Source organism: Mastigoproctus giganteus, chromosome 5, assembly GCF_048544385.1.
Source record: "Mastigoproctus giganteus isolate SK-2022 chromosome 5, ASM4854438v1, whole genome shotgun sequence".
NCBI lineage: Eukaryota > Metazoa > Arthropoda > Arachnida > Uropygi > Thelyphonidae > Mastigoproctus > Mastigoproctus giganteus.
In genome coordinates, this window is record NC_143579.1 from 60,460,977 (window position 1) to 60,475,022 (window position 14,046).

At 33.8% G+C, this 14,046-nt stretch overlaps 1 protein-coding gene across 3 annotated transcripts in view; it reads left to right on the forward strand.

Annotated features, from left to right (window-relative positions):
- LOC150085437 (diphosphoinositol polyphosphate phosphohydrolase 1-like) overlaps positions 1-14,046 on the forward strand; it is a 132,544-nt gene that overhangs the window by 92,350 nt on the left and 26,148 nt on the right. For all 3 annotated transcript variants that reach the window (XM_090373242.1, XM_090373243.1, XM_090373244.1), the window contains one exon: positions 5,092-5,247. In XM_090373242.1, coding sequence (XP_090229368.1) covers positions 5,092-5,247 — 156 coding nt within the window. The remainder of the gene's footprint in view (positions 1-5,091; positions 5,248-14,046) is intronic.

Sequence of the window (14,046 nt, forward strand, 5' to 3'; positions counted from 1 at the left end):
TGTGGATGTCATTTATGACTTGACCCTTCAAGACCACAGAATAACATTGAAGCACATTGAGACAACATTCAGTATCTCCCATGAGCAAGCTCACAATGTTATGGTGAATATTTTAGAAATGTAGATGATTTCTTCGATGTGTGTCTCTAAATCACTGAATGCAGGTCAGAAGTGGGTTCGTTGGTTTCTGTTTTTCTGCCGCAAAAGCAACTGAGGCTATAGTGCCATGGCCAGATCAGAAGCGGGAAAGAGTGAGGTGTTGTCATGAGATTGTGCAGCATTTTGAAGTTAATGAAGCTCAATTTTTCTGGGCAGAATGTCACTATGGACAAAAATGGGTGTACCACTTTTACCCTGAAATAAAAGAACAATTGAAACTGGAGGGATCCCTATTCTCCCCCCCCCCCAAAGTTTCAAGTGTAGAAGTCAGCTGAGAAAGCCATGGCATCCATCTTCTAAGGTGAAGTGATTATGGTTGATTTCTTGGAGCAAAGTGCCACTTTCATGTCTAGTATTATTCTAACCTACTGAGATATTTACACAAGGAATCAAGGCTCAAGAGGTGCAAGAAATTGGCCAAAGGAGTCATCCTGTGTTGAGACAATGCACCGCATACACAGCATTTGTGACTCGGACAACACTGCATGGCTGTGGGTTCGAGCTATTATAGTATCCACCCTACTTACCGGATTTGACTCTATCAGACTATTTTCTATTTCCAAATCTCAAAAAGGACTTGAAAGGATAGAAATTCAACAGTGACAATGCTGTGTTGGATGCAGTCAACAGCTGGGTTGAGTCAAAATCTTCTGAATTTTATTTGAGCAGGTTACAAAAACTAGTGGATTATGCCAGAAAGTGTGTTGACTTAAGGGGGGGGACTATGTTGAAAAATAAATAGGTTTCACAACTTTCCAGCATTCCTTCTATGAGAGGCAAGAAACATTTCAGTCTCCCCTTGTATGCAAGTTTTAGCATGTATTAAAAAAAAAAAAAATTGGAAAGATGAACCTTTGTTTTCTCTACTGTACGTAGATATGATTTTTCAAATGTTAGGAAATGCAGTGTAATCAAATATTTGCAGGAAAGGTAAGCATGAGAACTAGAAATAAATGAAAAAATAGATGTAGCATTTCAAATTGAAGATGTGTGCATTTTGCTGATTGCTTATTCATGTCATTAATCATAGAACATAATGTTCATCTGAGTTGTGCTCATCATCCAGGCTTGTTCAGAAATATGTTTTTGAGTGAAGCAGCAAAAAAATATGGATGTTGAAGAGGCCATTTTCTTAAAAATGGCTGATATTTTTATTGCAGTTTCACAGAGAAGGAAGGAAGGAAGGAAGAGATAGCGATGACCTTGAAAAATGTCCCATTTTTGATTGTTACAATGTCAGGTAATTAATAAGGTAATTACTCCTTGACATGTTGAAAAATGATTTGTAAATTTGTTAGACCAACAGTTGTTAATTCTTCCAGTTCCATTTTGTAAATCGATTACCATAGCAAACTAAATCAGATTGATGATTCAGACTTATTCATAGCAGTTTTACTGCCAGGGTTGTGGAGAGTCTAAATAATTATAGTAGGATGTTGGTTATCCGGAATAATTTGAAAGGCTCATCTTCCTTCTTTTTTTTTACAGTAGATTCATAAGTGCCAGTTAAGCAATCACTTTTGGAAATTGAATTTTGATTATAATAAGCAAAAGATCGGGTTTACTAACTGTTTGTAACAGATTGTACAAACACAAAACCCAATAAACCGAAAATTGCAAATTGTTTTTATTGTTTTATGGTTGTGACCTTCAGAAATGTTCTTTAGAATCACAGAGACTACTGGGTTTTCTCGGAAACGACTGAGTTTCAGAATTGTTTAGCTCCAGATTCGGTAAGAATAATATCAGCCTGAAACTGTGCAATTTATTATTATTATTATTATTATTTTTTTTTTTTTAAGATAAAATGTGAACAAAAAGAAAACATGTAGTTTTAACATTGCAACAAAAAACGGAAATTATTAATAGAATTAGAAAAGGTGAAAATTTAGGAAATCTCTCCAAAGAGTTTGATGTGGGGACTACAACAATTTACGACATCAAGAAAAATTCCAATGTTATGACAGGATTTGTCGATTATGGATAATGGAGGAGGATCCAACAGGAAAAAGACATGTCAAAACCTGAAAATGTCACTTCAGAGAGTGCACTCATTTTATTTTTTTGTTTTCTTCAGAGCGAAGTTTATGTGAACCAGTGTCTGGCTCAATGTTGTGTGAAAAACATTGGATTTTAATCAAAAATTAATAGGTAATGAAGGTTTTAAAGGCACTTTAAACTGAGACACGGTATATGTGAACTAGATATTCAAGGCGAGAAACTTTCTGTAGACGAATCAGCAGCAGTATCCTTTAAAAGTAAGTTACTTTAATTATAACAAATTATGAGAAAGAAAACGTTTATAATGTTGATGGGCTTATTATGAAAAGTATTACTGAGAAAAGCCCTAGCTACTAAAAGAAATGCCTGCACCAAGTTTTAAGATGAGAAAATAGTGAGTTGCAATTGCTATGTGTGAAATTGCTACTGGGACGCACAGATTGTCCATGCTTGTTATTGGTAAGTCAAAAAAACCGAGAGCATTTAAAAAATCTTTCTAATTTTCCTGTTTTGTATAAAAATACCTGGCTGGATGTTTTTGTTTTGAGATTGGTTTATAATTTTTTTAAAAATTTAATCAATCTTATTTAATTTAATTGTAAGGTAAGATTAAATTTTTTGAATCTTACTGGAAAATTTTCGGTCCTATTATCCAGAAATTTGGCTATCTGGAAGAGGTCTGACATCAATTATTCTGGATAACTGATGCTCTACTGTATAATAATAATTATATATTATTTAAATAAATTGTGATGAACAGGTGTTCTCATTTAGAAAGCCCATCATTAATTATAGAGCACATCTATTAATTACTTGATTGGCAGTACACTGCTGCTCATAGTTGCAGCATTTGCTTTAGCCTGTCGATAACATTTTGTTTATTGATGTGTAAGTTAGTGCAAGTGCATCATTTATACATGCAGCCAGCTACTAAGTAACTAGGAATTGGCATCATAAAGTACCTTTATGAGTTACCATGATATTGCACTACTTTGAATAAGTAATGCTTCACCAATGGCAAAGATTACTGTTACTTATTCTTGAAGGATACCACCACCTAGACAGCACCTTTTTGGAGCTTGTTGGCTACTCATCGGTGGGTCGGCAGGTAATGCAATGATGACAACCTAGTTGCAAAGTATAACTCCACAATATGAGAGATGCCTAGTGTGTGCAAGTAATTAAGATCATAGAGCACTTTAGGACTATAAGCCTCAGGTTTTGAAATAGTTAACTGACTTGTAAGTTAGTGTAAGTGCATCATTTCTACACACAGCCAACTACTAAGTAACTTGGAATTGCCATCATTAAGTAAATATCATATTGTCAATACCTTCACAACAAGTTACCATGATATTGCACTACTTCGAATAAGTAACAGTAGTCTTCTCCATTGGCGAAGCATTACTTATTCGAAGTAGTGCAATATCATGGTAACTTGTTGTGAAGGTATTCACAATATGAAATGTACTTATTGATGCCAATTCCTAGTTACTTAGTAGCTGGTTGTGTGTAGAAATGATGCACTTACACTAACTTACATGCCAGTTAACTATTTTGCAACTGGAGGCTTATAGCCCTAAAGTGCTCTATGATATCATTTTGTTTATAATAATTTTAACCAAGTTTATATGAAATGATGTGCCCTGACTCTGCCGATCTTTTTGTTGGAGATTTCCTTCAAAGAAGTGTTTATACTTGTACTAAAAAAATTTCTGCTTACATTCAGCAATTAGAAATTAAAAAAAAAAGATACATTTACATCTTTTCCATTTTTGTGTTCTTTTTTCCTTCACTGTCATTTTTAAATCTAAAAATTGTTACCTTATTTCTTTTATTCTTTTTTCAAATTTTTATACTTTGAACCATTTCTTCTGTGATAATTCTTATATTGTAATTATATTAATTTCTATATTTAAGCAGTTACGCTAATCAGCAACTCATTTGTCTTTTTTTTTTTTTTATTATTATTATTATGCCAGAAGAGTGTTTCCATCTTTTAGTTTTTGCAGTGTGGTCACTTTGTTTTATGGTTCTTCATTTGGTGAGACCCGTGTAGCTTTGTAACGTGTTTGGATATAAATACTGTTTGAATTATGAACAGCTTGTGAACCATATACATTTATTAATTGCTTCAGTATTTTGTATGCCTATCCTATTTAAATTGTTTCTTGGCTGTTGTTTCTCTGTTCAATTTTGAAACCTTCCATAAAAATGAATTTCCTTGTGTCTTTATTCCACTCAGGCTTTTACTGTATGAGTCTCTTCTTGTCTGTAGAGTTGAAGCTTGCTAGTATGATTCTCTTAGAGCACTTTTGCTTTTTTTCCCCCCTAATAAACTTAACTGTTTTTATGTTCTTCCAGGTACCTGAATATAACAGGATTTCTTCATTTTGGTTTAATTTATACTCTCATGTACTTTGTCTTATTTCATTTATTCAAGGATTTATAGTGAATAATCTCATTATATCTAACATTCTAGCATCTAATCTGTGCCCTTCATGCATTCCAGCAGCCATCCTTGATTTTTCCCTTTCCAGAATTCCTTTTTTTTTTTTTTTTTTTTTTTTTTTTATAATCTCAGTTCAGTGATAGATTACATTGCACAACTGGAAAAAATAAATAAGAAAATAAAAACTCAGCCCAGATTTTATGGTTGTACTGTACATTCATGTCTTTTTGTGGGTGGTGTGCAGTAAACTTACATTTAACATATTGTCACATGGAAAGTCTCCCCTTTTCCATTGCTTTTAAAATAGGAGTGATTCCAGTGGTTATATATACAGTAAGTGGTTTTATAAAGAAGTTTGTTGGGTATATTGATTATTTATATGAAGAATTAGGTCATGTTTCATTTGAAGCATGACTTAATCAGTTAAAATTACATTTTCATTAAAAATGTTTTTTTCTGAATTTCAAAACCATCTTCAGGTTCTTCTTGTGACAAGCAGAAAAACACCGGACAGGTGGATAGTACCAGGTGGAGGACTTGAACCAGATGAAGAACCCAGTATGGCTGCTATTAGGGAAGTTATGGAAGAAGCTGGAGTACGTGGCAGATTAGGACGATGTCTTGGAGCATTTGAGGTTTGTTGTGATATTGTTCAATTAAAAAGTTAAATAATTCTTAAATGCATTTTGAGATGAGAGAGGATTGCCAGCTCAAAGTTAAAGTTGAAATAGCATAATGCCATTTTCAACACTGTCTTTTGCCAATGCCTTTAAGCTGTTTAGCACTACTTTTCTGTCAACAGTTTAACAAGTTGTAAATGAACTTGCATCTCATGAAAATATAACCAAGTTTGTATTGTCTTTTTAATGTGATTAAACATTAAATTGGAATATTTTATTTCAAGCTAATGGATGGTAGACAAATGAATTCAGATCCAAACTTGTTGCGGGGGAATGGGGACGACAGGTTTTCAATAAAATTAGGGACAAGTTCTAGTATTTTCCTTTTTGAAAAGATTGGAAGATAAAGTTAGCTGTCTGTTAGCTACTGAGGGAAACCTCTCTTCCCTCTGAAGCTAACAGTACAGATAATGAAATTTGTTATAACCTATTATCTTATTAAAATAATAGAAACAGTATTTAATTACCTGTAAAGAAGGTAAGAAGAATTTGTAATCTGTCAGGCCAAATAGATATAAGTAGTGACTACATATTTTGTTATGTACAGACTGACAAAAGCGAGTCTTTTGAGGAACTTTTATTATTATTAGCATATGATGCAAGGAAGCCTGAAACTTATTCTGCACCAGCAAAAAAAAAAAAAAAAAAAATTTCTGAATTACCCCTGAGAGAGAGAGAGAGAGAGAGAGAGAACCAGAAGTAGAAGGGAAGAAAGAGAAGAGTGATGATATCCAGCTCAGGACCCTGGGTGTGCCAAGTCCATAATCACCAGATGTGAGCCCCTGGGGTTAACTTTTCACTACATTACATTATATAGTTGTGTTGTGAAAAATTCTTCAAGAGACTAGCTTTTGTCAGTCCAAATTTCAGAATGCTTTTACCTCTATAATTGAGTAAAATTCCAGTAATCTGTAACTTCAGTGTGCTAGCTAGGACACTGTATAGTTTTCAAATAAAATTGTGTACCTTACTGGAATTTGATTCATCATGAAAAGATCTTTCTGCTTTCAGTGAAGGCAAAGTACTTCACATTATGGCTTGAGTTTATAGGGACAAGTACTATTATCTATCCATAGTTCTGTGTAAATTGCTAATATCTCTTCAAATTGTATAGCATCCCAAGTAAAAACGGATCTGCTATTCATTTAAAAATGTTTGACACCACTAAGCCAGCGGTTTCAAAATTTACTGTTTTTCATTGGCTGGTGGGCACTCTCTAAATATATGTAAAGCTTGAATAATATATTTTGTTTAAGTGCACAAACAGCTAAGTAGTATATTGGTAGGAAAATTTCCATTTAAAAACATAACTTATGTCTACCATTCACTTCTAAAATTGTGTGGAGTTTCCTCACCATCCAATTCTAGGGGTGAATGGTAAGCACACTATATTTAATTACAGTAGTTGAAATAAAAATTTGATTTTAACTGCTGTGGTCTAGGTTAAAGCACACAAAACAGTTATGTTTTTAAATGGAAATTTTACTTCCACACATTGCTTGGCCTTGTGTAGATAAAATACATTATTTACAGTGTGTCATATGTTTACTAAGAGACCACTTTTTTTTTTTTTCAGATGTGTTTGCATATATATATATATATATATATATCGGACCTCTATATAACAAAATCGATCGTTCCCTTGAAAAAATTCATTATACAGAAATTTCGTTATAAAGAAATATGACTTTTTCAACAGGGAAAAATACTGTAAATTCAGAAATATGGGAAAGAAGTGGGAATGAATAAATTTTCTAACATTTTAAAACAATTTATTAATATCTGCATATTAAGAATTGGCTGCTTACATGATGCCCACAATTTATTAGTATACTTTTAAGAATTATGTTGTAAAATATTTGGTTATTTTTTGTTGTACACTGGATTTTTTCTACTGTACACCGTTCATAAAAATGTTCGTATTTGTTTAAACTTTAAATCAGATATATTTTCTGTTACATTTTGTTCCCACTGAAGGCCTCGATGCAAAGTTCAAATGCTGCCGACATTTGTTTGGAAGGTTTAATATTGCCCTCATTTTCATCCAACTCATTGTCAATATTGTCGCTAGTTCTTTAAATATGCTCCAAAATGTTGGGAGTTGCTCGGATTTTAACTATTATGACATCATTATCAACTCCTAAAAATTTGTCAGGAACAATTTCTCCACTGATCAAACCTTGCGTGGAACTCTTCCCAAGATTGCCCAATGTCTTCTAGTAGTTTATTCTTCGCATCTCCATTAATTCTTAATCGTTGCTTCCGTCACATCTTGACTCCACACTTTCAGCAACTCTGATATGCACATCCACAAATCTATAACAGAATCTATAGGTTGCTTGGTTTTTTATTCTCAGTATAATTTTTTTTCAGTATGCGCCTTTGATAGTGCATTTTCAAATTCTTGATAATGCCTTGGTCCATTGGCTGCAGTTAAGACAAATTATTTAGAAATAAAAAAAAACAAACAAGCTTCACACTTGTAAGTTTTGAAATTACCGAGTGAAGGTGGGCAGAGCAGTTGTCGATAATCAATGCGCTTTTTTTATTTTCTTTCGTCACTTTTTTCTATTGAAATTTAAAATCCACAGCTCAAAAATTTCTAACGACTTTACTGCTTTGAAACATTGGGGTTATTTACTTTTGTCTATTACCAAAAACTTCAGTTTTTCATTACCAGCCATATTTGCATCAACCAAGACTGATTCTCTCCACCTATTTTTACTACCTAAACATTTGTCACCTTTAAAAGTCAGTGTCTTGTTTGGCAAACATTTAAAAAATAGACATGTCTCATCAACGTTGAATATGTCTTTGGACTCGTAGTCCTCCATAATTTTTTTTCAAAACTGTTTCTTTCCAATGGATGTAGTCTTCTTCGATTGCAACTCCACTTTCATCAGAAATAATTTTTTCGAGTAAGCCATGACACTGCTTAAATTTGTCCAGCCAACCAGGAACTGGCTTGAAATGTTTTGTGTCCCAGAAAAGATGCATACTCCATAGTCTTTTCTTTTATTAATAGCCCTGATATCAGCATGTTTTGGTCTCGAATCAACTTCATTCACTTAAAATCTGCTTCATCTACATCTTCCCAAAGGCATAATTTCGCACGCTTCCAACTGGGTCCTGTTTCCTCAAACAGTTGGAGAATAGAAACAAGGTTTTTCAGAGTGGTTGACACAGTACTGACAGGGACATCAAATTTTAAAGCGATTTCTTTATTTTTTAACACTGCAATCTACACTATTAAGCACTTCCATCTTTTCACACTACACTCAAGGATTTCCTCTTAGACACTGTAGTTAAAACAAAGCTGAAATTAGGAACCACTTGTAGTTACCATGTAAACAGAGACAGGTGAAATTTAGTGAAAGTGTGGATGACTCATTTCTTCGAAACAACAGATGAATTTCCGAGATAAAGGAAAAATCGCTCTTTCCTAATTCTCTAATAGGATGCTTACGGTAGAAAATAGGTTGACTAGAGCCAATGCCTGCATCTGGAATATGCCTTAATCTTTGCCAATGGCTGTGGACAGCTGACCAACGTGGACTTCTCAGCATAGTAGAGTATAAATTGTATAGGTTTTACTTCTTTTTAGCCATTGCTGATCCACTGCTGGGCAAAGGTCTCTTCCAAACTTGCATCCTTTTCTATCCCATGCCGTGGTTGGCCAGTTTCCTCCTGCAGGGTTTTACAGGCACCATTAAATTGTAAAATGTTTTAGCTCTTAATTCGTGGAATTAAAGCCTTTAGCTATTAAAAGCTAAAGGGATTAATGCTTAATCCTTTTAGCTCTTAAATCGTGCTTTCTACAGCATCAGCTTTATTGCCTAAAGGCCAGAGGTGCGAACAATGCGTACCCAGGTCTCTCGAAATCAGTTTGTTATATGGAAATTTTCTTCATTATATGGAAACTATTTTCAATGTAATGACCTAGGGGAAATAAAAAAAAAGTTCGCTACATAGAAAATTTCGCCATATGGAAGTTCGTTAAAGATAGGTCTGATTGTATATGCATAAGTGTCTGTTGTCTTAGTTGTGTATCTGTGTGTCTCTCCATCCATCCACACGTAACAACTCAGTTCCTAGTGAATGGATTTTCACAAAATTTTCTGTGTAGTTATTTTAGAAAGATTGTTGGGCCATCCCAAATATTAAAATCTGACAAATAGAAATCTGGTGATTATTTATTTTTTCCTTACAATTTGTTTGGAAAAAAGAAATTAACAGATTAATTGTGGTTTTAATGCAGTGCTGTTAGCTTTAGACAGTCCATGCATGCTTCTTGTGCATTGTTATATAAGACTCGTGAATGTGGTGTCACATGTGAAGAGATACGTGTATATAGAGAAAAGAGATTAAAAAAAAAGGTATACAGTTGAAGAGTAATAAATATTATAAAGTTGTAATTAAACTGAATGTCTAAGATTAGAGGACATGAAACTATCGTTTAAGTATTCTATAAAGTTATAATTTTAATAATTAATTGTTAAATTGGTAAGGAGATAACTATATTTATTTAACACCTCTATTAATTAAAGAAAATCAAAAAAAAATTAATTAATTTAAGAAGCAGCTTGAACGTGCCTGAAATATAATGTACTACATACATTAACTGACTTTTTTTTTTTTTTTTTTTGTCTGATGCTGTATAAGCATGCTTTCTTACATCCTTTACCACTAATAATACTGGTACTAATTAAAAATATAAAAGCAGCTAAGGCAAAAACTGTGGATTATGGTGTTTGTCTTTAAATTGAATGTAAGCCATAAAGCAAGAGTACTTGACTCTTGTTCTTTAATGACTACAGAATCTCTCTCTCTCTCTCTCTCTCTCTCTCTCTCTCTCTCTCTCTCTCTCTCTCTCTCTCTCTCTCTCTCTCTCTCTCTCTCTCTCTCTCATTTACATTGATTGCAGGTAAATGGTATTAATTTTATTTGATTTCAATTACTGCATTGAAACATACCCCTACAATCCCATTACATTGTATTATGTAGTCCCCTTCACTTGAAAGCTGATGTGCAGGATGGAAAATTTCCTTAGAGCAGTAAATATTCTTAATGGGCTTGAACTTTGAAGTAACATATGATACATGAAATTATTTTATAATTAAGGAATGTCTGAATTTTCTAATTAATTTATGGCATAGAGAAGTTTGTTAGGTTCAGAAGATTATTACTGTTAATGAGAAAAATCATTGACTTGCTGATAATTAGTAATGGGAAACATAAGAGTTAATCATCCCATGTTCTTAAGTGAAGCATTAGGTGTACACAATGTATTTCAGTTGTCATGTTTGTAAACAACATTAACACAGCAACTTTCATCCATCAGGGGAAAAATAAATATTCAAAGATCGTTCATTCTCAATAGCATTATGAGGGGCATTTGAAAAGTTCATGGTCTGAGTTTGAAGGGCAGTGGTACCATGTTAAAAATTTCTGTTCTTGATGTGTAACACTTCAAACAGTAACCCACCAAGTTTCGTGCAGTTTCAGTGACTTTTTTTAATTACAGGTCCTGAAGTCAACAAACTTATGTGAATGAGAAAGATGAACAAAATCAGCCATCTTACAGTCATCCAGTATTTGGGATAAAAGGGACTAATGCCAAAGGCTTCACTATCTTACCGGCATCTGATTTGAATGTGTGTACCACATAATAAAGGAGTTTCTAGCTATGAAAAAGTTATCGGCACAATGGGTCTGAAAGTTGACAGCAGATCAAAAATGCACAAGAGTGATCAAGTCAGTGCACATTTGTATCTTTTTCAAACAAATCCAGCAAACTTTCTTGCAAGATTTGTGACCATGGATGAGGTGTGGGTCCATCACTTTGAGCCAGAGACAAAGGAGCAGTCCAAACTGTGCAAATACAGCTCTTCTCCTCTCCAAAGAAAGCTAAGTCAGTTATTGCTGGCAACGTTTTTTTGGGATGATGATGGAATGTTGCTAGTGGGCTACCTTCAGAAAGGCCAGCCAGTTATGGGGGCATGTTACACAGACTTTGTGAGGCATTTGCCTGAAAACATCAAAGAAAAATGCTGAGGGAAACTCAGCAAAGGAATTTTGTTCCATCAGGACAGTGTGGCTGTTCACAAGTCTGTTATTGCCATGGCTGCGGGTGCAGCTTTGAAATCTTGGGCCATCCCCTATATTCACCAGATCTAGCACCATCAGATCTTCACCTCTTTCTTAATTTGTAAAAATACCTGTCTGGCAACTATTTTCTGACTGACAGTGACATCACTGCTGAAGTGGATGCATTCTTGTAGGCTTAATAGAAAACTTTCTTTGCAGTCGGAATATATTGCAGCATTGCAACATATTGCAGCATTGCTGTCAAAAGTGTATTGACTCCAAAGGGGACCTGTTGAAAAGTAATATGTTAACAGACTCCTCAGATAAACCTTTTGTCCTCAGGCTACAAACTTTTCAAATGCCCTTCATATACTGTAGATTTTATGGAGCTTTGTTCATATATCGAATTTGTAACCCAATTAGTGACCCAGTGATTCTTATCCTTTGCATATGTGTTTATCATAGTGACACTGGTATACATTTAAAAAAAAAAAAAATTTAATGCAAATAACTTTTACAATTTTTTTAGGTGCTAATTCCAATTCTATAATTGATTTTACTCTATTACATCAGGTTTTTTTAGCAAAACAAATTGAAATGAACTACTTAGCAAGATATATATATATAATTATGGATTTTGAATATAATCAGACACTTAAGTACAGAGTATTAAGAGCAAATAGTAATGTACATATGTACAGCAGGCTCTGTTATAATGCAGTTCGTTTTACGCTGGTTTGCTATAACACTGTTCTTACATTATAACCCATATCTGACTATAACGTTGTCACAAATCACTATAACGCTCTTTTACCGATTGCATTTTTGGCATATTTAACGAAATTGTTTCACTTGATGGAGTTGATATCTTGAAAATAAATAGCAAAACAGCTTAAAACGTTTTCCACGCCGACTTGAGAAATTTTCTCCCACGCTAATTTAATTACACTCTGGTGACTTGTTACGTAGTTCCTAGATCAACATTTTAAAAAAATTATCAAGTATATTGCTTGTAATATTTGTGTTATGTGCATTTATCCGAAGTCTAGTCATCACTCAGTACAGTATTAAACATCGTGCGTAACAGACAGTTTACTCAAACATTGTATCATAATTAATGCAACCAACGTAGTTACATTTTCGAAGAGTTAATAATGGCAGATAAGAATGAAAAAGCAACGTCTGGATGCAGTACAAAGACTATAAATGTAAGAAAAAGACTGAATTTGAAAATTAAATAGACGTTTTGAAGCGAATGAATTCCAGTCAGCAACAGGCAGATGTGCCATAATTTAGGACTGGCAAGTTTAACTGTAAGAACAATTATAAAAAATAAAGAATTAATTTTAGCAGCGAGAAAGACAGCTGTTCCACTGCAAGCAACTAGGGTTGGGCCAGCTATTAGGATTGAAATGCAGCGACTTGAACTAATTTTATTGGAGATAATATCCAATGCAGAATTCAGTTAAGTTAAATATTATAAAAAGAGAGAGAGAGAGAGAGAGAGAGAGAGAGAGAGAGAGAGAGAGAGAGAGAGAAAGATTAGCCTATATGATCTGAAGAAAACTCACCAAAAAAAAAAAATATGGAACCATTTAAAACTAGTAAGGGTTGGTTGAATATAGAGGGAGAAGCCGCAAGTGCAGATCAAGGAGCCGAAACTCTCAAAAAAGAACTTGTTAAAATTATTGATGAGGGGTATTATGTGTTATACTTCTCAACAAGTTTTTAACATAGATGAAGCAGGACTTTTTTGGAAACAAATGCCTAAAAGAAGTTTCATATTGAAAGAAGAAAAAAAAAAAACATACCAGGTTTCAAAGCAGCGAAGGATCAGTTGACTTTATTGTTGAGTGGTAATGCTGCAAGGGATTTAAAATTAATACCCCTTTTAGTTTACCAGGAAGAGGGCCAAGGTACAACCCAAAATTGACACATTTTTCATGATTAAATTTATCAATTAAATTAAATCAATTAAAATCAATTAAATCCATGATTTTAATTGGAATTTTAAGTAAGTAAGTAGTAAGTACATAAGTAGTTACCACATAATTATATATGTATGTAATGCAGAATATTTTATATGTACACATATTTGAATATTAAATATTTTGACCGACATTTGTGCATCTTTTCACTACTGTTTATTATTGATTAGGAAATATCCTGTGGCACTGACCGCAACTCACAAATACACGTTACCTTATGGGAATGCAGCGCTCGCTTAGCACGGATTCATTTAGCACCCTGTTTTTCCTGAACGAATTATCAGGGTTAAGCGGGGGTCACCTGTACTTAGTTATCTCACTAAATGAGTATGTTATTTTGTGGTTCATTTTTTTAGAATGTGAGATTGCCAGGTGACAGCAGATTCTTTTCGTTCAGCCAAGAAAGAGCCTAAGAGTTTGCTGAATTCTTAGGTCCTTTACCAAATTTTTCATTTTAGCTTATGTAAACTGTTGGGGCCTTCTTTGACTTGACTTCAGCTTCATCAGTACTTTCAGTTTCACTATGCTTGCTTGTGGAATGATCAAAATTGGAGTCTGAGCTAGGTGTATCAAAGCTGTAAGCTTTAGCTGGAATTGCTACTTAATTGTGGGTACAGAACAAATATCTGATAGCAGATTTGGATACTGCATTGGTGATAGTTCTAGGCATAGTGACCAA